This window comes from Pimephales promelas, chromosome 19 (genome assembly GCF_988280905.1).
Source record: "Pimephales promelas chromosome 19, fPimPro1.hap1.1, whole genome shotgun sequence".
Classification (NCBI taxonomy): Eukaryota; Metazoa; Chordata; class Actinopteri; order Cypriniformes; family Leuciscidae; genus Pimephales; species Pimephales promelas.
Genome location: NC_142787.1, coordinates 8,242,890 through 8,268,225, shown reverse-complemented (window position 1 = coordinate 8,268,225; position 25,336 = coordinate 8,242,890). Strand labels below are relative to the sequence as shown.

The 25,336-nt window shown below is 40.4% G+C and overlaps 1 protein-coding gene across 3 annotated transcripts; it reads left to right on the top strand.

Annotated features, from left to right (window-relative positions):
* Positions 1 to 378: 378 nt before the first annotated feature.
* Positions 379 to 2,515, top strand: LOC148970725 (uncharacterized). Of its 3 annotated transcripts, none has more exons than XM_089123663.1 (4): positions 379 to 744; positions 1,139 to 1,212; positions 2,149 to 2,220; positions 2,326 to 2,515. In XM_089123663.1, exons 1-4 carry the CDS (start codon positions 675 to 677, stop codon positions 2,482 to 2,484), a joined length of 375 nt encoding a protein of 124 aa, XP_088979789.1. In that variant the 5' UTR covers positions 379 to 674; the 3' UTR covers positions 2,485 to 2,515. The 3 variants fall into 3 exon arrangements, with proteins under 3 accessions (XP_088979789.1, XP_088979790.1, XP_088979791.1); XM_089123664.1 differs by having other exon boundaries at positions 1,139 to 1,217; XM_089123665.1 differs by having other exon boundaries at positions 379 to 1,217.
* Positions 2,516 to 25,336: the final 22,821 nt, after the last annotated feature.

Sequence of the window (25,336 nt, the reverse complement as noted above, 5' to 3'; positions counted from 1 at the left end):
TCAATAGCCGTCTAATTGTTGACTATAGTCTATTCTTGGGCTATGGTTAGACGTCTATTCTTGGGCTATGGTTAGACGTCTATTAGATTTTCACTGACAGCCCAAATTTTGCCTTGATTTAGCCTAGACGTCTGAGCTATGTTTTGACGGCTATTAGACGTCTTTTAGACGCAAAATTGCTTGCTGGGAAACTACCCCCATCTGGTATGGAATATGGTGTATGATTCGATTTTTTATCCCAGAGGGCACCATTAAGAATGTGTTTAGTGGTGTTTTAGAAAGGTCAACTGTCTTAAGTGAATGTAACCCTGTCTCTCCCTCTGTCCATGCTCTCCCTCTCTCACTCTCTCTCTCTTTCTGAGAAGGGTCTGACTGCAGAGCCGCAGTTTTACCCCAGCAGTTTCACCCCAGCAGTTTTACCCCGCGCATGCGCAGTTTCACTATAGCAGTTTTATCCGCTCGTTTTGAATAAGTTATTAAATTGTCTTCACTGCAGTCAGTTCAGCAGTGCTGTTGGACAAATCATTCTTTTATTTAACATATTCATGTCGCAGGAAACTTTCAGCACCAGGCCGTTGGATCAAAATGAAAAAAAAAACAAACAAAGTAAGGGTATTTTGTTGTCTTGTTTTCGGGACACTTTAACGTCCTGATTGATTTCTTTGTTTTTCGAAATGCAATTTGCCATTTCAGCATATCTCCCATCAACTCGATATGACATCCTGTCGGGTCTTCATGATTATGGTAAGTTATTGGACTTTTATCAGTCTGTCTCCACTCTGTTATATCAAAAATATATTGTAAAATGAATGTTTCAGTATGCTTTACACATCGTATTGAATGAACCCGTTGATTTCACTGCTGTAAGTCTTATTTCTACGTTATATTAATATTATTGTTGTTAATAGTATTCATGGAAGTATTGCTTTTTTCTCAGCATGACATTCATGACACAATAAGTGGTGCCTTCTCCTCAAGGAGAATTTTGTTTCTAGGGTTTAGTTATTATTATTTGTCATTTAGCAGACACTATTATCCAGAGTGACTTTTAGTAAACTAACTTTAGGGACAGTCCTTGCTCAGGACTCAGTATTCTGCACAACTTTGTTCTCATTGTTGTCTTTTTGTATTTTGTCAGACATGGAAGGTGGCTTGCACATTGGGCTGAGGCGGTTGGATTGCACATGGCGGTTGGATCTTGCCTCACTGACAGTGAAGTGAGCTTTTGTTGTCAAAGTATTTTGTTTATTTATTTATCTATCCTATTGTCAGTCGACAATATTCTATACTTAGACTTTCAGGGGACACAGATATCAGTTGGGTTCTTAAAACACACCAAGTCCCATTGTTGCAGGGTTGATCCTTGAAAGACCCTAAAAGACCCCTGTGAACACACATGTGCCCCAAGCCAAATGGTCTAGAGCTAGTCTGATCATTACAGGCATGCACTACTTTAAATGTTCTTGCTAAATGTAATGTTGTAGTTTTATAATGCGGTATTAAAAAGGGCTTAAAAATTTTAACTGGTGGACACCCTGTATGGGCTATATGCACGCATAAGTTCCGCATTTGACGTAAGGATGCTCGTCCATTTCCGGTTGTGTAGATTAAAGCGGAGGAAAACCGGAGAAAACGGGATTATGGCAGAGTCTTCAATATTTACTGTCCTCCCGTCTTTGAAACGAAACGTACATACGTTTAGATGTAATTTTATATATAGTTATGTTTATTTAATATAATTTTAAAAAGAAGCATAAACACAACGAGGGGTGTCTGTTTTATCTGTTTTTGTGACTAACGTTTCATTAGTATAACCATGGAGTATAAAATTCAATATAAATTCTCGGTATTGCATTGGACTCTATGATCGGCGGAAGTTATCAAGCATCCTTAATCCTTTACCGGAAATAACGCCGTGCATAGAGCCCATTAGGGCAGGGACATTTGTTATTGACCTTTGTTATTTTTGTTTGTTTTTGTAAAATGGATTGATTCAAATAGATGAATTCTCTTGTGCAAATTCGAAGTAAATCAAATCTTAGTTTGGTTCTGCATTGCATATGCATGAAATTATACATTTTATTAAATGAAACATTTTGTAGTGGACAATTGAAATACATTACATCACACTGTGCTCTTCTACAACAGATGAATGGACCAGGAGAAATTGAGTATGGAGTAGGAGCGCTGGAGGGGGACACGACACCACACAATCTTGAGGTATTTTGTAGAGTTCTGCAATGTATATAATATATTTAGATGTTTTATTTATCTGAAAATATAAAATTGTTGATTGCTGTTAATTTTCAAATATTTTTCATAAAGAATGCCAATATGATGAGCAGCATCAGGAAAGGTGTGGAATGGTTGAAGGACAATCACCCGCTGATGAAGATCAAGTCCTTGCCACCACGCATTGACAGCATGGAGGAGGAAGAAAGCCCTTTCTCCACTACATTCACATTGTGCCACAACTTTGGATGAGGATGATAAATTAAGAGCCACATTCTATTTTACATTTCACGAGTTCACACTTACATATAATTTTGAGTGAGTAAGATTCAATGCGTATTTGGCGTGCTGTCCGGAGGGAGGGCTCCGTGCTCGGAATTCTGCCCGAACCCAGAGTACTCCCCCCGTATGTAAGTGATTTTTTAGAAAGAGGAGTGTGCAGGACTAGGAGTGTGGAGAAGGGGTGGAGGAGGGATGCTGCAAACTGCCAATGGATCGAGGTAAGACTGCTGAGTCTATATATACCCTCTTATCATTGGTTGCTGATTGCTGATTGCCGTCCACTCGTGTTAATTATCTGAACGTGCTCCTCCCGAACTTAGTTATTAACAAAACTTCATTTCACGAGTTCACACTTACATATAATTTTGAGTGAGTAAGATTCAATGCGTATTTGGCGTGCTGTCCGGAGGGAGGGCTCCGTGCTCGGAATTCTGCCCGAACCCAGAGTACTCCCCCCAAAAGGCTAAAGAGCAGAGGACAGCCGCCGGACTAAAGACCCCCCAAAGAGTGCCAAGAAATGGCGGGCTGGCATCTCGAGAAGGGGCCTGGATGCTTGGTCAGGGAGGCCCGTGATGTTGGCTCACTGCCTGGACTGATGGCCCTTGTTGACTGCGAACAAGGTGTGGTTGTTGTATACTTGTCCAGGAGGTTTTCACGCTGCATCCACTGTAAGACCAAATATTCGCTGAAATGAAAGAGAAAACATGAGTGCTCTACCTGGAATTTTCTCGCTCCGTCCGATGTGAGACCAATGCTCGCTGGACGGAAAGAGGAAACCTGAAAAGAGGAAAATGAGTGCTTATCCAGGAGATTTTCTCGTACTCTCGTCCACGGTGAGACCGAATGCTCACTGGATGAAAGAGAGAAAATTTAAGTGCTCTACTGGGAAAGCTCTCGCTCCGTCCGCTGTGAGACCAATGCTCGCTGGACGGAAAGAGGAAACCTGACAAGAGGGGAAAATGAGTGTTTGCCCAGGAGATTTCTCGTATTCCATCCGCTGTGAGACCAGCTGCTCGCTGGATGAAAGAGAAAATTTTAAGTGCTCTACTGGGAAAGCTCTCACTCCGTCCGCTGTGAGACTAATGCTCGCTGGACGGAAAGAGGAAACCTGACAAGAGGGAAAAATGAGTGTTTGCCCAGGAAATTTTCTCATGTCCGTCCGCTGTGAGACCAACTGCTCGCTGGATGAAAGAGAAAATTTTAAGTGCTCTACTGGGAAAGCTCTCACTCCATCCACTGTGAGACCGATGCTCGCTGGATGGAAGAAGGAAAACTGAAAAGTGGAAAAATTGAGTGCTTGCCCAGGAGATTTTTTCTCACACTGCATCCGCTGTGAGACCAACTGCTCGCTGGATGAAGGAGAAAAATGTAAGGGCTCCTCTGGGAAAGCACTCACTCTGCTCATAAAGTGATGGCGGTTTTTTGAGTGTCTAAGAAAAACGAAAAAGGGTAATTTAAACGTGGCATTGAGTGTGTGAGTGGAACTGAAGGGCTGGTAGCTTATGCGGAAAGCCGAATACATTTAATGAGAATTTCCAGTGTTATGGGGTGTCCGGAGTCGGGGGCGGGTGGGCTGGGATCTTTGGATCCCTTTAATCAGGGTTTGTGAATTGTTTAACTCCACAGAAGTAGTGCCGTACGACAGTTTATGGGAAAAACTGGATTGCCGCTCAAATAACCTTTAATAGGAGATAAAAGATTTGATTGGAAAGAGAAAAATCGGGGGAAGGCAAGTTATAAGAGACGTTATATTTATCGTTTCCTTTCTTTATGTTACCTCCAAGCGGTAATATAGGATTGAAGGGTCCTGGGAGATACCGCTTGGAGGATAAATTTTGATGCGTGCGACGTTAGCTTGGAGACCAAGCTTGCTGGACAGAGGAAATAATCAATTAAGGGTTTTAGCAGGAATAATAATTCTAAATGGTGATGTACTGGAGAGAAAACATCATTGTTATAGCAGTGTAGAAAATAAGCCAGAGGAACAGAGCTCCTGCGGGAGCAGAGAAGAGGTCACTGCTTGAGCAGTGTAGAAAATTATCCAGAGAAACAGAGCATCTGTGGGAGCAGAGGAGACGTCACTGCTGTGGCGGTGTAGTAAATTAGCCAGAGAAACGGAGCTCCTGTGGGAGCAGAGTAGACATCATTGCTGTGACGGTGAAGAAAATTAGCCAGAGAAAAGAGTTTCAGATGGAGCAGAGGAGACGACACTGCTGTGGCAGTGTAGAAAGTTAGCCAGAGAAACAGGGCTCCAGTGGGAGCAGAGGGGACGTCACTGTTATAGCAGTGTAGAAAATAAGCCAGAGTAAGAGAGCTCCAGTGGGAGCAGAGTAGACATCACTGCTGGGGCCGAGTGAAAATTAGTCAGAGAAAGAGAGCTCCAGTGGGAGCAGAGTAGACATCACTGCTGTGTCAGTGTAGAAAAAATAGCCAGAGAAACAGAGCTCATATGAGAATTATTCAGAGAAACAGAGCTCCTGTAGGAGCAGATGAGACATCACTGCTGGGGCCGAGTAGAAAAATTAGCCAGAGAAACAGAGCTCCTGTGGGAGCAGATGAGACATCACTGCTGGGGCAGAGTAGAAAAATTAGCCAGAAAAACAGAGCTTCAGTGGGAGCAGATGAGACGTCACTGCTGGGGTAGAGTAGAAAAAATAGCCGAAAGAAACACGGCTCCTGTGGGAGCAGAGTAGACATCACTGCTGGGGCAGAGTAGAAAAGATTAGCCAGAGAAACAGAGCTCCTGTGGGAGCAGATGAGACATCACTGCTGGGGCAGAGTAGAAAATTAGCCGGAAAAAAAACGCAGCTCTTGTGGGAGCAGATGAGACATCACTGCTGGGGCAGAGTATAAAAGATTGGCCAGAGAAACGGTGCTCCTGTGGGAGCAGAGTAGACATCACTGCTGGGGCAGAGTAGAAAAGATTAGCCAGAGAAACAGAGCTCCTGTGGGAGCAGATGAGACATCACTGCTGGGGCAGAGTAGAAAATTAGCCGAAAGAAACACGGCTCTTGTGGGAGCAGATGAGACATCACTGCTGGGGCAGAGTATAAAAGATTGGCCAGAGAAACAGAGCTCCTGTGGGGGCAGAGGAGACATCACTGCTGGGGCGGTGGAGAAAATTAGCCAGAGAAACAGAGCTCCAGTGGGAGCAGAGGAGACGTCACTGCTGGGGCAGTATAGAAAATTAGCCGGAGAAACAGAGCTTCAGTGGGAGCAGATGAGACATCACTGCTGGGGCAGAGTAGAAAAATTAGCCGAAAGAAACACGGCTCCTGTGGGAGCAGAGTAGACATCACTGCTGGGGCAGAGTAGAAAAGATTAGCCAGAGAAACGGAGCTCCTGTGGGAGCAGAGTAGACATCACTGCTGGGGCAGAGTAGAAAAATTAGTCAGAGAAACAGAGCTCCTGTGGGAGCAGATGAGAAATCACTGTTGGGGCAAAGTAGAAAAATTAGTCAGAGAAACAGAGCTTCTGTGGGAGCAGATGAGACATCACTGTTGGGGCAAAGTAGAAAAATTAGTCAGAGAAACAGAGCTCCTGTGGGAGCAGATGAGACACCACTGCTGGGGCAGAGTAGAAAAATTAGTCAGAGAAACGGAGCTCCTTTGGGAGCAGAGGAGACGTCACTGCTGGGGCGGTGGAAAAAATTAGCCAGAGAAACAGAGCTCCAGTGGGAGCAGAGGAGACGTCACTTCTGGGGCAGTATAGAAAATTAGCCGGAGAAACAGAGCTTCAGTGGGAGCAGAGTAGACGTCACTGCTGGGCAGTGGAGAAACGTACCTGTGCAAATGAGCTGTGGTGTGAAGCCGAGCAAGAGCGGGAAGTAGATTGGGGCCTGGCTGGCCGATTATCATCTTCTTGAGCGCAAACAAAGATGCGAAAAAGAGGGGCGATGTAATCTTTGCAGGATTATGCACATCTTTATTAACGTTTCAAAATGGCTTAGGGAACTTTCACCCTGGCAGTTAAGTCCGTAACGGGGAAAGGTTCGCATAAAAAAAAAATCGCTAATGTGAACGCCATTATGGGAACCGGGTGCGCACTGGGGTACCGGACCCGAGACTACCTGGAGGAGGTGGTGGTAGTACTGACTACCCAGCACGGACTCGGGTGCGCCCTTGTTCAGGAAATAAGGTATCCTGTGCATGCGTTTTAGCTTATTGTGATGTATTCAGTTAAATGAGTAAGGGATGATAGTGTTGAGGAATTACCCTGGATACGAGCGAGAGTGAGCCTGCAGTGTATTCGAGCATTGTACGTGGAATCAGAGCAACATATTTGTAAATCCACTGTATTCTTACGGGTCCGTTTGCAAGCAGCAGAAAACCACCTTATGCGACACACGTACAATAAACCTGTATTGTTCACTTAACTGCGCATAGTAGAAGCAATTTTACTAAAAATAAATAAGTAAATACACAATATTTACCCACGTTCTGCTTTCCATCGAGCGCCGTGCACGTTTGCAATGACATAAGATGCACGCGAACGCACCAAGGTTCGATAGAATTAAATTGGGTGTGGAACCGGACCCACGCTGCGGGGGGCGTCGGGGACAAATGTGCTCGGACCGCTGCAAACACAGGATACAAACCATATATGGCATTTCACCGTAACAAGCCTAGTGTAAAAGCTCCGTTGTTTCTCATTTATTTATTTGTCATTTCTAAGGGTGGTTCCCTGCCGATTTGTTCGTTCTGGATTAGTAAACCAAATGGTGAAGCTGCGGGTTAGAATTGGTCTGAACTTCTGAAATCTTAAAAGAGGAGTCGATTCCTGTTAATGGAATCGATTCCTAGCTTTGGAATCGACTCTATATTCCTAACGCCTCGGATCGAGGAATCGATTCTTTTTGGGATCGAGGAATAAATTCTTTAGAATCGATTCCCAGCCCTACTGTTTACGTGTGAGTTTTACGCCATAAAGAAGCATCGCGTTTAAGGAACGCAAATCATTGTACAGAAACTATTTATATCGATCACAATTAGTATCCGGATAGCGTAAATGCTCGACATTCAACGATTGAAGCGATGCGAAGTTCAATCAGGGACGCGAAAGTTTTCAGCTAAGCACTCAGAGTTGACCCGGCAGATGTTTGAGAGTGTGGATCAGCCGGGACTGGATCTGCAGCGTGGCTTAACTTACTTACTGCCTGTTGCGACGGCCGACGCTGGAGGAATGTCCATTCCTTTGCGTTAAGATGGCAGCATTGCCTTGTCCATATCTCTATGGCAGGAATTATTGAATGGTCCGGTTTAAAGATACCGCGGAAGTAGATTGCGGATGTTTCGCCCGGGGTGGCGATGACCCGTTTGTTTGGCCTGACGCCCATGGGATGATACCGGGTTGCGGAAAAGATTCCTAATTCTGGACGAAAGATTCTCTATCGAAAACAGGAAGAGCTAGATTCGGACATGGCCAAATGCTGCAAACTGCCAATGGATCGAGGTAAGACTGCTGAGTCTATATATACCCTCTTATCATTGGTTGCTGATTGCTGATTGCCGTCCACTCGTGTTAATTATCTGAACGTGCTCCTCCCGAACTTAGTTATTAACAAAACTTCATTTAAAAACAGAGAGGTCATGCCCTTTTTCATGTCTGAGGTTAAGGACAAAGAAAAAAGTAAGAGTGTCATCATTTTAAAACCCTGACATTTAATTATTATTATTTATTTTCTAATTGGTGACAGACTTGCTGTCTGTCTGTCTGTAGCAGTATGTCTGTGTATGTACTGTATATTAGACGGTCTGTCTGTATCAATATGTCTGTCTGTCTCAGTGTGTCTGTGTATGTATGTCAGTATGCCTGTCTGTCTGTATCAGTATGTCTGTGTATGTATATTAGTTTCTCTGTCTGTATCAGTATGTATGGCTGTGTATCAATATGTCTGTCTGTATCACTGTGTATGTGTATCAGTGTGCCTGTCTGTCTGAATCGTATGCCTGTCTGTCTGTATCAGTATGTCTCTCTGGTAATTGAATTGAAATATAATTGTATTCTTAGTAATGTCTTCAAAATTAATAAAATATTTGAAATAATTGTTAATAATTTGTGTTCAAGTCATTTGTTTCATCAGGCAGATTTAATTAATTTAAGAATAATTAGACATATATTGATTTAGACTAATAGTTCGCCTTTGAATGTCTAATCAGAAGTTTGTGTTATACCAGGTATTGAGCAATTAAGTGTGTGTGTGTGTATATATATATATATATAGGCCAGGCTATTTAATGTTTTGGAGGAAAAAACGTAAAAGATTAGTGTGCTCCTGATACAAGCACTGTTTTATTTCAGTAAAGGAACCTGAAAGCCTGCGAGCAACAGCAAAAAAATAACTAGTAAGCAAAAATAATTGGTAACAAATACTATATAGGTTATTGACACTGCGCGTGCACGGGTAAAACTGTTGAGGTGAAACTGCGCATGTGCTGGGTGAAACTGTGGCTCTGCAGACTAATAAGCAAAACTAATTGGTAAAAATAACCATTAGATCGTTTTAATACTGAACAAATTGCGCGGGTAAAACTGCTATATTGAAACTACGAATGCGCAGATAAAACTGCTTAAAACTGTTGTGGCGAAACTGCGCATGCGCGGGGTAAAACTGCTGGTATAAAAACTGCGCATGCGCGGGGTAAAACTGCTGGTGTAAAACTGCTGGGGTGAAACTGCGGCTCTGCGGCTCTGCAGACAGATATGATTGCTCTTTCTCTCCAACTCACTTACACGCATATCCATTGTCTAAACACCCCGCGTCGTCTTAGTTTGTGTTTAATGTTTGTAAATACAGTACATGTATCATTGTAACGTAGTAAATGCTTAAGTAGTAGTTACTTTATTAAATACAAGTATGCTCATTTTTGACTGATTTACTGTCTGCTCATAATACTAGTCAATGAAATGTCGATCAAAAGCTACGAGCTTTACAGAACTAAATATACCTAAAAGGGTATTTGTTTATAGAGCAGGAAAACTAATTCTTGTGGCCACAGAATTTGTTTTCACAAACTCTATAAATTAATTGAGCTAATTAATTTTACTTGTCTTGTAAAACGTGGTCCGTGTAATCGATTACAATTAATTTGTGGTTAATTGCAGGGACGCACATGTATGCATACAGGTAAAATTAATAAAGCCTCCCTAAATGGGAGATTTATTAACATGTAAGACTGGTCTGATCCAAATCTGTATGAATAATTATTAATTATCAAGGTAACACTTTACAATAAGGTTCATTAGTTAACATTAGTTAACTACATTAGTTAACATGTACAATATGTGAACAATACTTCTTCACCATTTATTAATCTTAGTTAATATTAATTCCAACATTTACTAAATCAAAGGTTGTATTAGTTAACATTAGTTAATGGACTGTGAACTAACATGAACACACAATGAACAGCTGTATTAGTATTAACTAACATTAACAAAGATTAAACACCGTAACTAATGCATTGCTCATTGTTAGTTCATGTTAGTTAATGCATTTACTAATGTTAACTAATGAACCTTATTGTAAAGTGTTACCATTATCAATTATTAATTATGATATGCAAATTCCCCCTTGATCAGACCCGAACAGAGTCTTTATAGAGCATTTCAAACTTGTTTATGAGCAATCAGTTTCAATCTAATATGTATATTGTTATTTAATATTGTTTATGTAATATTTAATATTACACGCGAGCATCGGAGTGAACGCTTTGCGAACTCACGATCTGGGCATAAACTGTCCAGTCAAAGCACATTTAACAAGCTGCTAAATTTTCAACAGTTTAGTCACTGTTAATTGCTAAAAGTAAACTGCAGTTTCCATAGTATTAAATTTGTTCTGGCACAGATGGAAAAAACCTCTGCGCATAAACAACATTTTTAATAATTTTAACTCTGTCCGAACGAGATTCTTCTGACAGTGTGGAAGACAAGAAATAGTAAAACGATGCTCTTTTACTATTCTTAAAAGGCCTTATATTATAATCGTTAGAGTAACGATAAGCTCCTGGTTGAAAAAACATTGACTTAGCTACTCAAATGTATAAAAACCAAAAAGCATATTATCATAAGTGCTATTTGATATATGCCTATGCCACTATGTACGCTTGAAAATAAAATGTGGCGTTTTGAATGAACTTCTGATAATAAAACTTCAATTTCTGCATCCGAGAAATCTTTCTTTTTCATTCGCATTCATGTTATTATATGCATATAGATGTCAGTCAGATATAATGGGCCTGATTTATGAGAATGAACGTGGACGCGCATCCCATTTACGACTGGTTGGAATTCACTAACACACACACACATTTTACAATCACATCTGACGTTTACGAAGTATTTGTGAATTAGCAGAAGAGTTTTCGGGAAGGTCTCTTTACACGCAAATCACTCTCATATTTACTCGCATATTTACGAATGTTTCATGAATAAGAACCATTGTATTTACTCTGTGCATATATAATTGTTACTATGATAAAGGCTCCAGTAATAATTTTGCAGTTAGAAGTCCTATGACTTGAACATAAAATATGCACACATGATGATGAATAGCTAATCTTTATTTCATTTATTTCATTATCAGCTTTTGATATGTGGGAATCTACAGTAAACTAATGACAAAATCTGTGTGTTTTAGTCTAAATCAGGGAACCGCAGAGCAGCCGAGTACATCTGCGAGCCCTGCCTTGAGGTCGCATCATAGGGGAAGGGGAAGGAGGCAGTCACTTTCACCTGTCAGATGTCCAGCACCACCAGACCAGCTAAAACAAGGATGGAAGACCGAAAATTATCCTGATGTGGCCCCCATTCCCAACGCATTCTCACCCCAAGGCGTCACCTTTGACCATGCTTCAATATTTGACGTTTTAGGCGCCCTTTAGCATCACTTACATGACGCGATCCTACGGCGTCATCTAACTGACGCTAAAGGAAAGCGTCAGTTAGAGGACGCGGTTAGGTTTAGGTCTGGGGTGGGGGTAGGGTACACGCGATCCTAGGGCGTCATCTAACTGACGCTAAAGGGCGCCTAAAGCGTCAGATATTGAAGCATGGTCAAATGCTTCCCAAGGCGTCAGTTAGGTGACGCCTTGGGGGTGAGAATGGGCTGCCATTCCACAGTTTTGCCCCGACTGGAACCTGGAGTGCAATTGGACACCTCCACAGAGCAAAGCCCCCTCGGCCTTTTCAATCTCTTTTTTTAGAGCTGATTCAAGGACATTGTGTGCCAAAGCAAACAAGCTGGCAGAGAGAAACATTGCTGCTGGGAAAAGGTACAAGTGGACCACCATCAACCCTGCAGAGATGTTCAAATTCATTGGAGTTCTAAAGCTCCCAGCAGTAAGAGACTATTGGAAGAGAAAAAACGGTAACACTTTAAAATAATGGTCCGTAGTTAACAAGTAGCTATGCAGGAAGTAATAGGTAGTACTGCATTAACACCGAACTTAATACTATTAACTAATATGGAAGCAATATTAACTAAGCATTAAGTAGGTAATTTAGTACAAAGGTAGTTCCTTGGTAGGTATTTGATTATTACTAAAGAAATATATCCTCATTGAGAACTACTTGTGAACTAAGAAATAATAACCAATTAATTACTAATCACAAAAGTAACATGTCTAAAAAGTGAACAATTGTGGGGGTTTTATAGTCTTAACATGGTCATAACATTTCAGAAGCATGTGCCTCAAATGGGTTCTTTGTGGAAACCAGTTTATGAAGTTTATATATCCCCCCAAATACATTAGCTAGGTTGAGATTGTGACCACTACTCTTGCCAGGATGGACGCATGTTCTCTGTTTATTTAAAACTTAAACATAAAATAATCCTAATAATGACAGTTTTTAAAAATTAATATTAAATAATTAGGAAGTGATGCTGACACTCTCATGATTGGATTAGTTCACTATTATGAGCTCTATTGAATGTCAGTCACATATATCTCAGACTCCAAAGTTTGTTAGAATATTAGTGCCTCACAGAACCTGTACAGTATGTGTCAAATATAAAATTAAATAACTTGTATCATTCGTGAAAAACATGTTAACTCCTCAATAACTCCTCAATAACTACATGTTAACTCCTAACTAACTACAAGCGTTACCTTGTCATCCCGCAATGTTTACACAAGGTAACGCTTGTAGTTAGTTAGGAGTTAACATGTTTTTCACTTTAAAATAATGGGCCACATCACTAGTAGTTCCTGCGGGATGACAAGGTAACGCTTAATTAGTTATTGAGGAGTAAACATGTTTTTCACAAATGATACAAGTAATTTAATTTTATATTTGACACATACTGTAAAGGTTCTGTGAGGCACTAATATTCTAACAAACTGTAATCTGGAAGATGTGGTTTTGCGCTTATCGTAACATAAATGCAGCCAATTTCTTCATTAAAGATACAAATTGTTTTTGACAAGTGAACATCAATGTTTATATTCATGTCCTAAAGAGAAGTCCTCCTCAGGCAGCTACTGTAACATAAAGTTATAGGTCTTTGGAGTCTGAGATATATGACTGACATTCAATAGAGCTCATAATAGTGAACTAATCCAATCATGAGAGTGTCAGCATCACTTCCTAATTATTTAATATTTATTTTTAAAAACTGTCTTCATTAGGATTATTTTATGTTTAAGTTTGAAATAAACAGAGAACATGCGTCCATCCTGGCAAGAGTAGTGGTCAGTGGTCACAATCTCAACCTAGCTAATGTATTTGGGGGGATATATAAACTTCATAAACTGGTTTCCACAAAGAACCTATTTGAGGCACATGCTTCTGAAATGTTATGACCATGTTAAGAGTATAAAACCCCCACAATTGTTCACTTTTTAGACATGTTACTTTTGTGATTAGTAATTAATTGGTTATTATTTCTTAGTTCACAAGTAGTTCTCAATGAGGATATATTTCTTTAGTAACAATCAAATACCTACCAAGGAACTACCTTTGTACTAAATTACCTATTACTTAATGCTTAGTTAATATTGCTTCCATATTAGTTAATAGTATTAACTTCGGTGTTAATGCAGTACTACCTATTACTTCCTGCATAGCTACTTGTTAACTACGGACCATTATTTTAAAGTGTTACCGAAAAAACATTTTTTACAATCAAACATCAAATATTGAAACATCAATATTTCAAGTCTTTCAAATGCATTGCACAGTGCCATCTAGGGGTGGTTTTTGGATATTTTGTAAATTGAGACTATAGAGAATATTCCATTTTAATGAACATTTGGTTCCCTTTATATTCTTATTTCTGTGTTTTTCACCAAAAAAGTATGGTGTGACTGCAGTCACAGAAATGTAAATATTTGTTTTGTTTCTTTATACTTTTTCACCCAATTGTTTTTGCAGGTGTTCTGAAGCCTTTGAGGAATAAATATTTGTTGTGAAATCCTTTCTTTATGTTTCGTATTTTTATAAAATAAAAAAATAAAAATTCTGTTTTTGTATTTCTTGGTGATCACATATCACATTATAACACATATAATTGTCTCAAAAAGTGTATGGTCAATGCATCCACATTGTAGCTGAGAATCTACAGAATCCAGAAATATGTCTCTATTTACTCTGCTATGAAAATTGACCATTCCAGAAGCCATACATCGTGCAGGTGAACTTAAAACCCCTTTGTCACAGCCCTTCGTCTGCACCATCCTGTCTGCGTCTCCAGCACAACACTTCCCATGATCCTCTTGTCTGCACACCTGAACTCACTCCCTCATCAGCCTCCCGTTCAGCGTCCTGTTCATCTGTTTCACCTGTCTTCACCTCATTATCTTCAGTGTATTTAGTTCCCCCTGTTTTAGTCAGTCTTTGTCGGTCGATGTTGAATGTACCCTGTGTTGCACCTGTTTACCTTCTTCTTGCCTGTTTTTGGAATTAAAGTAATCTTCGTGTGAATCTGGACTCTGCCTGATCTTCTGCCTGCTCCACAGCGTGACAGATCGACCGACCAAACTGCAACATGACCGCAGTGACTTTTCGGGGGATGCTCGACCCGATTCGGCGACCCCGCCTGATTCTGGTCCCCCGAAAGCCTGCGCTCACCGTCAGCCAGGCAAAGCTCGAGCTCCCCGCTCCGCTGGTCCCGCCCAGCCTCGCCGAGCCCGAGCTCTTTCCTCTGCTGGTCCCGCCCAGCCTCACCCAACCCGAGACCGTCCACTTCCCATCTGCCCTTCATCTGGGGACCCTACCCAAATATGTTTCGGGGGGGGGCCCAGTGTCCCAGCCCGCGCCAGAGACCGTCCAGCCAGCGCCAGAGACCGTCCAGCCAGCGCCAGAGACCGTCCAGCCAGCGCCGGAGACCGTCCAGCCAGAGCCCGAGACCATGGTCCCCCAGCCTCCCTCTCCCACCTCCTCCTAACCATCACTTTTGGACTGTTCATCCACCACTGCTGGTCATCCCCTCTGCTCACTCAAGCCCCTTCGGTAAGGCCGAGTTCAGGTCTACACTTCTGTCCTCAGAGCCCACACCTTCATCTCACCCTGTCAGCCCTCCGCCTTCACCTAGACCCACCACTCCCTCATCGCCTCCGCAGTCCGTCTGCCCGGAAGCTCCGCTGGGCTCGAGCGCCACGCCAGGTCGGCCCTCGTTGCTCGACGCCCAGTACCAGCCACGGACTTCCGGGATTCGGGCTGCACCCTCACCCTGCACCCCTTCGGCATCCCTGGACTCCTCCCTTCCTCTGGTCTCCCCGTCGGCCTCCCTCGCCTCATCGTCACTCCGGTCACCCGTCCCCGCGTCGCCTCTTCGGTCCCGTGGCTCTACGGCGTGGCTTCAGCGTGCCAGGACTTCGTTGGCGCCATGGTTCTTCGGCCTTTCAGTTCCGCCGGGGCCGCCTGAAGGGTCCTCACCGCCGTGGCCGCCTGAAGGGTCCTCGCCGCCGTGGCCGCCTGAAGGGTCTTCGCCGCCGTGGCCGCCTGAAGGGTCTTCGCCGCCGTGGCCGCCTGAAGGGTCTTCGCCGCCGTGGCCGCCTGAAGGGTCTTCGCCGCCGTGGCCGCCTAAAGGGTCCTCACCGCCATGGCCGCCCGAAGGGACCTCACCACCATGGACGCCCTGGCCACGCCCGCATCCTGCTCCGCCCTGGTCTCGCCCTCAGCCTGCTCCGCCCTGGTCTCGCCCTCAGCCTGCTCCGCCCTGGTCTCGCCCTCAGCCTGCTCCGCCCTGGCCACGCCCTCAGCCTGCTCCGCCCTGGCCACGCCCTCAGCCTGCTCCGCCCTGGCCACGCCCTCAGCCTGCTCCGCCCTGGCCACGCCCTCAGCCTGCTCCGCCCTGGCCACGCCCCGCCCAGCCCCCAGTTCGTCCCCCCTCCTTCCTCTGTTATGCGGCGTGAGGTCACGCCTCCCGGGAGGGGGGAGTTCTGTCACAGCCCTTCGTCTGCACCATCCTGTCTGCGTCTCCAGCACTACACTTCCCATGATCCTCTTGTCTGCACACCTGAACTCACTCCCTCATCAGCCTCCCGTTCAGCGTCCTGTTCATCTGTTTCACCTGTCTTCACCTCATTATGTTTGATTCTTCAGTGTATTTAGTTCCCCCTGTTTTAGTCAGTCTTTGTCGGTCGATGTTGAATGTACCCTGTGTTGCACCTGTTTACCTTCTTCTTGCCTGTTTTTGGAATTAAAGTAATCTTCGTGTGAATCTGGACTCTGCCTGATCTTCTGCCTGCTCCACAGCGTGACACCCTTAGACTTTGAAGGCTTAGTGCAATATCTATGTAAATTCATATTATTTACAAAACTGTAAATGTTTTTTTTTCTGCCTAAACCTATGTTTTATTCTTAAAATTGATTGTGTCTTCTTGTATTTATATGTGTGCACTGCAAGATTCAAAACCAAGGTAGATTCTCTGTTTGTACAAGCACACTTAAAGCTTTTTCCGACTTTGATTCTGAACTTAAGCGACTGCACCCACCATACAGCACGGATGTGAAGTGTTCTCCTGATTTCTGATTCTCCATATGATCTCTGATTGATTCTCAATTCCATGATCCCTTTAAATAAGGTTTTTAATAATTCAGGTTTGAAAACCACTGCTCGAGATAAAGGTCACTTATTCTTCTCAGCGGCCCATAATATCAGTTCAGTTGGAGTGTCTTGTAATTTAAGCTCCTGTTGCTGATTCCATTCCTCTGTGTGGCAGGTTTCATCCTCATCATCATCATCTCCTTCCTCCTCGTCCTCCCAGCCGCTATTTGACCCCACTGGAATCATGTGGCCATGAGACTCCAGCAGGTCAAGCTGGTTTTGGAAGCAATTTTGTGTCTAAAAGACGTCTAATAGCCGTCAAAATATAGCCCAGACGTCTAGGCTAAAAGAAGGCTAAATTTGGGCTGTCAGTGAAAATCTAATAGTCGTCTAAACATAGCCCAAGAATAGACTATAGTCAACAATTAGACGGCAATTGAACGACTACATTTATACGACTACATTTAAGACAGTGCATATGGGTCTAGGCTAAAACAAGGCTAAATTTGGGCTGTCAGTGAAAATCTAATAGACGTCTAAATGTAGCATCAATTAGACGGCTATTAAACGACTACATATACATGCAATAGACAACAAAATGGCTAAAGGATTCTTTTCACTCAAATATAACAGGTTCTCCTAAATGACAATCCATCAAAACAAATTAAAAATAAAACGTTTTATTTAGCAAAATAACAACATTACATAACTTACAAGAAATGACATAAAAATGACCAAACCAAATATTGAAATTACAATATAAAATTTATATTTTTTTTAATTGGAACATCAACAACTTAAGATAATTAAATATAAATCTCTGTTGCTGCTGGGAACTTTGGCAAACTATAGATAAATTAACTGGAAAGGCGCAAACTAAGAGCGGAATAATAGAGCTGAAAATAAATGATGAATTCCACAAGGATGGACAAACAGTTTCAAACCATTTTAATGATTATTTTATTGACTCAGTGAATGAAATTATTCAGCATGCCTCTGGACTGCATCATCCTTGTTTACCTTAGCCACCTGTCAGTGATCATGAAGCTTTATATTTTAAAAGCATTGATGGTTTTAAAACAGATAAAATAATACAATCCCTATCAAATTCAAAAGCTAAAGACTTTTGGGGAATTGATAGCTCTTTAATTAAAAAACATAGGGAGATTTTAACACCAGTTATTACGTATATCGTGAATAAATCAATTGAAGAGAGCATCTTTCCCAGTGTATTTAAAACAGCAGTTATAACTCCCATATACAAATCTGGATGTAAAAATGAAATAAGCAACTACAGGCCTATTAGCATAATGCCACTGTAGTATCTAAAATACTCGAGAAAGCCATCATAGAGCAGCTAACTGATCACCTCGACCGTAACAATTTGTTGCACCCCATGCAGTTCGGTTTTAGACGTAACCATTCCATCGATGCAACCTGTTGCTATCTGACAGAGAATATAAGGGCCAGCTTGGACGGAGGGGCACAGTGGGGGCCGTGTTTTTGGATTTACGCAAGGCATTTGACACGGTGAACCACAGTGTCCTCCTGTCTAGGCTTTCTAAGTATAATCTGTCTATAGAGACATTAAACTGGATACAATCATATCTAGAAAACAGGATGCAATGTGTGAGGGTGAAAAATATATTGTCCACTCTGAAGCCCAGCACAACTGGGGTCCCTCAAGGATCTGTTGTGGGGAATTTTAATCTCACATGTATTAATTGTTCTCCCTTATCAAGAGTGGAGCTAGGCACCAGAGGACCGGCCGGGTCAGGGGTCATCTTAGACTGGGAGGGGTTGAGGGGGTTAGTAAATCTAACCTGGCATCATGAATCCTATAACTTTGTGGAAATTTACAGAGAAGGCTCGGCTTGCAGTAAATAACCTTGGGGAGGGCTATTTAGTCTTCACCCCGGCCTGTGTTCTGGGCGTCACTCTCTTCACAGTGTACTAATCTGTGTTGGTGACTGAGCCTTATTGTTCTTGCAAGAATAATAAACCTTTTCCTTTATTAATTTGACTCAGAGTGTCTCTTACGAAGTGATGTCTGTTTATTGAATTTTTGCCTTAACAGATCAATTCTGGGACCCTTGTTGTTTAGTATTTATATCAATGATCTCCCAGCTGTGTGCAAGGGCGTGGATATCATCATGTATGCAGATGATGCTGTCATCTACACACATGGGAGGGATACGGAGCAAGTCGCCACTAAATTGTCCTTAGCTATGGACAAAATAGGAAATTGGCTAAACTCTTCTTGCTTGACACTAAATACTAAAAAAACTGTCTGAATGTATTTTGCTAAGTCAAAAAAATTTAAATATGTGCCTATCTATTTTAATGGGCAATAAATTACCATTGTGACAGAGATTAAATATTTAGGTGTCCATCTAGATCAAACGTTAAGTTTTAAAAAACATATTAAAAGAATGACTAACTCTATTAAATATAATATTTCTATTTTTAAACACATTAGGAATCGTTTGACAATTGAGGCAGCTTTCATATATTTTAATGCTATGATTTCCTCACACATCACATATTGTTTGTCCTGTTGGTCTCAGGCCAACGAAACCACAATTAAACCACTTAGATCAGTCTATAATCAGGCATTAAAGGTGGAAAAACCCAGCACTATCATCCTTGCAACATTTTACGTAAATATAAAGTATTAAGTTTTGATTCCCTAATTTTATTTACAAATTTAAGAACTGTTTTTAAAATTGTTAATAACCTCGCTCCACCCTTAATGAAAAATTTCATAAAACTTTATTCGGAACAAACAAATCGAACTTCTCGATCAACGGTTCATAAAAACTTGGCTATCCCGAAAAGATCCTCCGCCTTTGCACAGACAGCTTATTCATTTAAAACTATAAAACCATGGAATCAACTCCCCAACAGTTTAAAGCTGTCTGTAGATGTGAACCATTTTTCTAAAAACTTAAAGAAATACATTCTTGAGAACCAGCTGTGTCAGCATCAGTGCGTTTAATGTATACATTATGAGTAGAGATGGTCTTTTGAATATGTTCTCTCATTTTGTATCTGATTGTTTTTATATGATTTTCATAGACTAATATGTTTAGCTGATATTACTATTGATAGTTGTTTTGCAATGTTTTAATGTCTTAAATTGTGTGCACCTGCCCGGGGACTGCGGATGAAAATTAGCTTCGGCTAACTCTGGCACAAAGCATCTCTTCGCAAGACTAATGTATTTTGACAATTGTCCCTGATAAATAAATAAAGGAAAAAAAAAAAAAAAAAAAAAAAAAAGTTGGTCATCACGGCACCTGCCAAATAAGAAAGAAATAATTAGCACAAGAAAAGCATTGTTGACTACATTCACCTGTACTGTGTGTGTGTGTTCTGTTTAGGGTTTAATGCACATCTGACCTATTTGCACTATACTTTTTAGAATTGCACATTTTATATAGCCAATCATTTGTATTTTTATGCCGTATTATAAAATTTTAAAGTTTCAAACTTGAATGAATGAAGGCTTTTAGAATGAAACTTCATCTTATTGTGCTTGTACAATGACAAACATTATTCTACTCTATTAGCTTATGCTCTCAACAAGCCAATGTTCAGAAAAAATCCAATATTATAATTTATATAAATGATGGACTTTGTCAAAGATGAGAGGTTTAGTGAGGAAATGCTATTTTCATATAACAATGATCTAAAGAAAAGAGTCAAATATAATTGTGGCTTTCATAACACTTTATATTATAATAGGTTGCATATGTTTCATGTTTACACCTTTGGATTCAAAAGGCCTAACAAGACCTACACGCGCATGTACCATGAGACACTGTTACCCGTTAAAATATCACGATTCCAACAACACATGAAAAAAAATTTATTTAGCTAAAAAATGAGCACATGTCAAAATGAAAACACAGATGCTTACAAGACAAAAGTAGGAATGTATTTACCTGTTCTCGTCGACCGTCAGCAGCTGAATTCAATGCTCTGCCTCGTTTATAATTTTTGAAAATGGAGGAAATGTTTAAATCGCGCGATCGAAGGACCGGTGATCTGTACTATCTCAGTAGGGCTGTTGCCATCTTGCGGTTGAGAAAAGTAATTACATTTTTATTTAATTGAAAATGAAAGACAGTCAAATAAAATTGTAGATGTTTTTATGTGACCGTGACAGCAAACATGAAGCTGCGTGGGTGAAAAACATGTAAACAATTTTAAGACTAGCCTATTTTTCGCTGGTCTAAATCAGGGCTACAGCCAAGCCGTTAAACGTAGACCACTGATTGCCTCGATTTCGCCGGGTGGGCTAAAAGCAGACTGCACATAGCCCATCCAACTCAGAGCTAAATCGTGACTACATATCGACCAAGTCATGATATGACACTGGCACCTTGTATATATTTTTACCAATGCGAACATGATGGAATATCAACCATCGCATGCGTTCCCTGCCCAACAATTAATTAAAACTAGCTAATCAATCAGTGTCGACTAGAAGTGCATATAAATAGCCGGGCAGACTAACAGCTAGATCGCGTCTACGCACAGCCTGAGCCTACACATAGAAAATGTCAAAGAAATCAAACAAAATACACAGTTGACTTTGCTTACATGATGGAATATTATACATTTTGCAAGTTATTTTGGAAAAAAAAAAACATGTAGCCAGATTCAATGTTATTTTGGCAAGAAGTGGGTTACACATAGCCGGACTTTATCGGGTCTATATTTAACCTAGACGGTGAAATAAGGGCTATTGCTTGCTGGGAGAGAGAAGTGAGATATGAGATGGGACACCCAAAAAGTAACGTCATTTGGATTTGGACCCTTTTAAAGCATGGCAGAGAGAGAGAGAGAGACCCTTTTTGGGTCACCCAAAAAGTAACTTCATTTGGAATTGGACCCTTTTAAAACATGGAAGAGAGAGAAGTAAACAGCCTGCGGGTCGGGTTTCCCGATAACGATGTATCTTAGCTCTTAAGAGCGCTCTCTACGTGCAAGGTTACGAACGATCGCAGCAATTCCACGTGCGTTTCCCAAACATGCACTTAACATGAACGCGCGAGAACGCGTTTTACGTGCTACTTGAACGTCGCTATCCATTCCCGAAGTGCTGAAATATAACCTTATATGGAGTCGTATTTTGAACGTTTAACCTAATAATCGTCATTTGTTGTGGATTAGAAATCAAGACAAATCTATATGGATATAAAACACCTATACAGGCTGACAAAATGGCTGAAAAAAAAAACTAAAAAAAAAAAAGAGAAGAGAAGATAGGCTACCTTTCAAAAAGATAAAATTAATGTCCTTCCAGAGGAGATAGAGGGAAACAAAGATTTTATTTTTAACAGATTTAAAGGACAACATACAAATAAGGAAAAACAAAACATCTGGAAGGACATGTCACATAATTGCAAACTAACTGCAACCGTGTTCAAAGATCAGGGAAGGAGGTCCAATAGCTACATGCTGGTTTTCGTGCACGTCAGCAAGCCATTGACAGATTTTTTTTAATTCATCACTATTTTGCCCGGTCTTTAAAGCATATTTCCCAGATTACTTATTTTATGATTTTTTTTTTATTTTTATTTTTTTTTCATTCGTTTAATTTAGATGTGTAGGCTATTTCTATTTTTTTCTTCCCTTTTTAATTATTTAATTTATTAATTTAATTAACACGAGTACAACAAAGTGTACAATCAAAACCTATAGGCTACTTTGCAGTGTAATCTATTGAATAAAGTGTAATCTGCCGGTTGTCCTGCAGGTGACCTCATAACTCTGTCTTCTTTCGATGCACTTGGGGATGTAGCCTACGATTACTCCAGGGGTGCGTTTCCCGTACAACGACATCGTTGGAAAAATCAACTAGCTAGTCACGACTTTTTCCCGAAACCCACTGTCACAAAGTATCGTTCAACCACGTTGGTTTCGCGCGTGGTGGAGTAATAACTAGCCTACTTTTAATGAAACTGTTTGAGATCCAATTAACGCTAGATTTGTTTTATATAAATTACAAACATGTCATCTGAGAACTATTTCTAATTGTTCTCAGTTGTTTTGCTTTATTACCAGACTCAAAATTTGGCTCGTTCTTACATAGTAGAGCGAGTTCGCACATGCGCACTCTTCAAACACGGTACTTTAAATATTTTGACACACTAAAAGACGTAAATTACATTTGCATGTATGCTGAATAAAAGGCACCGGTTGTACTGAATGTCAGCTTGCTTATTTTGCTCAAGATAATGATTTATTACTTCCAAATGTCATGAAATATAGAAACGATGCTAACACAGGTCGAGAGCTGTCATTCAAACCACACAACTTTGCGATGCTGTTTCCGAATGTTCGTTGGAACGATGGTTTCGGGAAACACCGACTCATTGAACTATGCTGGTAACGACGGAACTTGCGACCATAGTTGGCTAACGATGCTTTCGGGAAACACACCCTAGAGCATTCGTAGTTCTACGAAGATTTTCAAGTGCTACTTAAGTTACGATGCTTTTGGGAAACAGAACATAATATTAAGATCATTCGTAACGATCAACTTAGGCTTACGATGCTTTTGGGAAACGCAGCCCTGATTGAGAAAAAAATGATCAAAAAAAACAAAACGGTTATCATTAACTTAAATTTAGGGTTCCCAAGTTTATCAATAATTACAGACAAACATTAGGTGCTTATAAACATTGTTTAAATCGTTTAGATGTCAAATTTATGTTTATGATATTGCTAGAAGAAAAAAATAATTCGAATAAGGACTACATTGACGTACATTGGTTTTCTATAATTTAACATTCGATACAATAATTGTTTCATAGTGCCACCACAGTAAGTTACCTTCTTATTTAGACTTAGTGGCTGACTGACAGAAAGATCACTTTCTATCGATGTTACTCTTATTTAAAATAGTAAACACTTGCTTTTCATTGAATGACAGGCATTTTCCAAAAACTCATCGATGACCAGCTGTGTTCACGTTGAGCACACCATTCTATTACCAAAATGACTGTGTTATTCTAAAATCTTTGCTATTACCAGAGAATGTCTGCTTTTACTCTTCTGCTTCTTCTTCTTCCTCCACTTCTTCTTCTTTATGGCGGTTGGTAAACCAGTTTAAGGTGCATTTCCGCCACCTACTGGGAAGGGAGTGTGAAGCCTCGATAAACAAAAGGGAAAAAAATAAATCAAATAAAATGAAAAAGAAAAAAAGATGAAATCCTTCTAATAAACTCTGTATCTCTTAAATATTTTAGAATCAAATTATACACCAAACTGTTTCTGTGCATTCTGAATATATTGTTAACTGTAAAGCACTTGATCGTCTGTGCAATGTGTGCATAAGCAGATTGCATGGAACAGCTTGAACAGCACTTTGGAATGAGTTAGTTGTTGAATGCATTGAACTAAAACAAAATTGCATATAACTTATTCTTCAATGAACAGCCTTTGATCGTATTTACAATGCAATTCCTAGCAAATTCCATTGCATATCTCCCTAATGAGCTACTTCTTGAATCCATTACAATGCAACAAAGGACATATTTACTAACATGTAATTTTTCAATGCAAAGCGCTTGATCGTCTGTGCAATGCTTGTCTAGGCAGATTGCATGGAACTTAGCTTGAACGCACTTTGGAATGAGTTAGTTATTGAATGCACTGAAATAAAACAAAATTGCATATAACTTATTCTTCAATGCACAGCCTTTGATCGTATTTTTACCATACAATGCCTAGCAAATTCTATTGCATATCTCTCTAATGAGCTAGTTCTTGAATCCATTACAATGCATCAAAGGACATATTTACTAATATGGAATTTTTCAATACAAAGTGCTTGATTGTGCAATGCGTGCATAAGCAGATTGCTCGGAACATAGCTTGAATGCACTTTGGAATGAGTTAGTTATTGAAGGCATTGAAATAAAACAAAATTGCATATAACTTATTCTTCAATGCACACCCTTTGATCGTGTTTATAATGCAATGCCTAGCAAATTCCATTGCATATCTCTCTAATGAGCTAGTTCTTGAATCCTTTACAATTCAACAAAGGACATAATTACTAATATGGAATTTTTCAATGCAAATCGCTTGATCTTATGTGCAATGCGAGCATAAGCAGATTGCATGGAACATAGCTTGAACGCACTTTGGAATGAGTTAGTTATTGAATGCATTGAACTAAAACAAAATTGAACATATCTCTGGCCAAAGGGTCCTCAACATGTTTTTTTTTTTTTTTTTTTTTTTACTATATAAACTCATGGACACCTTCTGATTTTATGTCAGGCGTACCAGCAGTCCATTTTTGACCTAATGAACATATTTTTGGCCAAAGAGTCCATTTTGAACTTTCTAAACATTCTCATTGACTATTTCATATGTTACATCATCCAGCCCATATTTGCCCATTGAAAATATTTCTGACCAAATGGTCCCTAAAAAGCAACTTATATGTTCTCAAAGACTCTTTCTGTTGTTAAATCAACAATACAGTAGTCCATATTTGAACTTCTGAACATATATCTGGCCAAACGATCCTCGGTCATGAACTTCTATAAATTCTCTTATAGGTTTAGAATCAATCTCATCTGGGGACCCTTTATAACCCTTTATGGCTGATATAACACAGAAGAAGTCTTAATTTATATTGTGAAAAATATATATTTTGAGGACCCTTGGGCCTGTAATATGTTCAGAAGGTCAAATATGGACTAAATTTTAAGGTTTTTAAAAATATAAACTCATTGACTCCTTCTGACGCTAAATAAGCAGGACAGATGTATATATTTGCTGCTTATATTTCTTGTTAAAAAG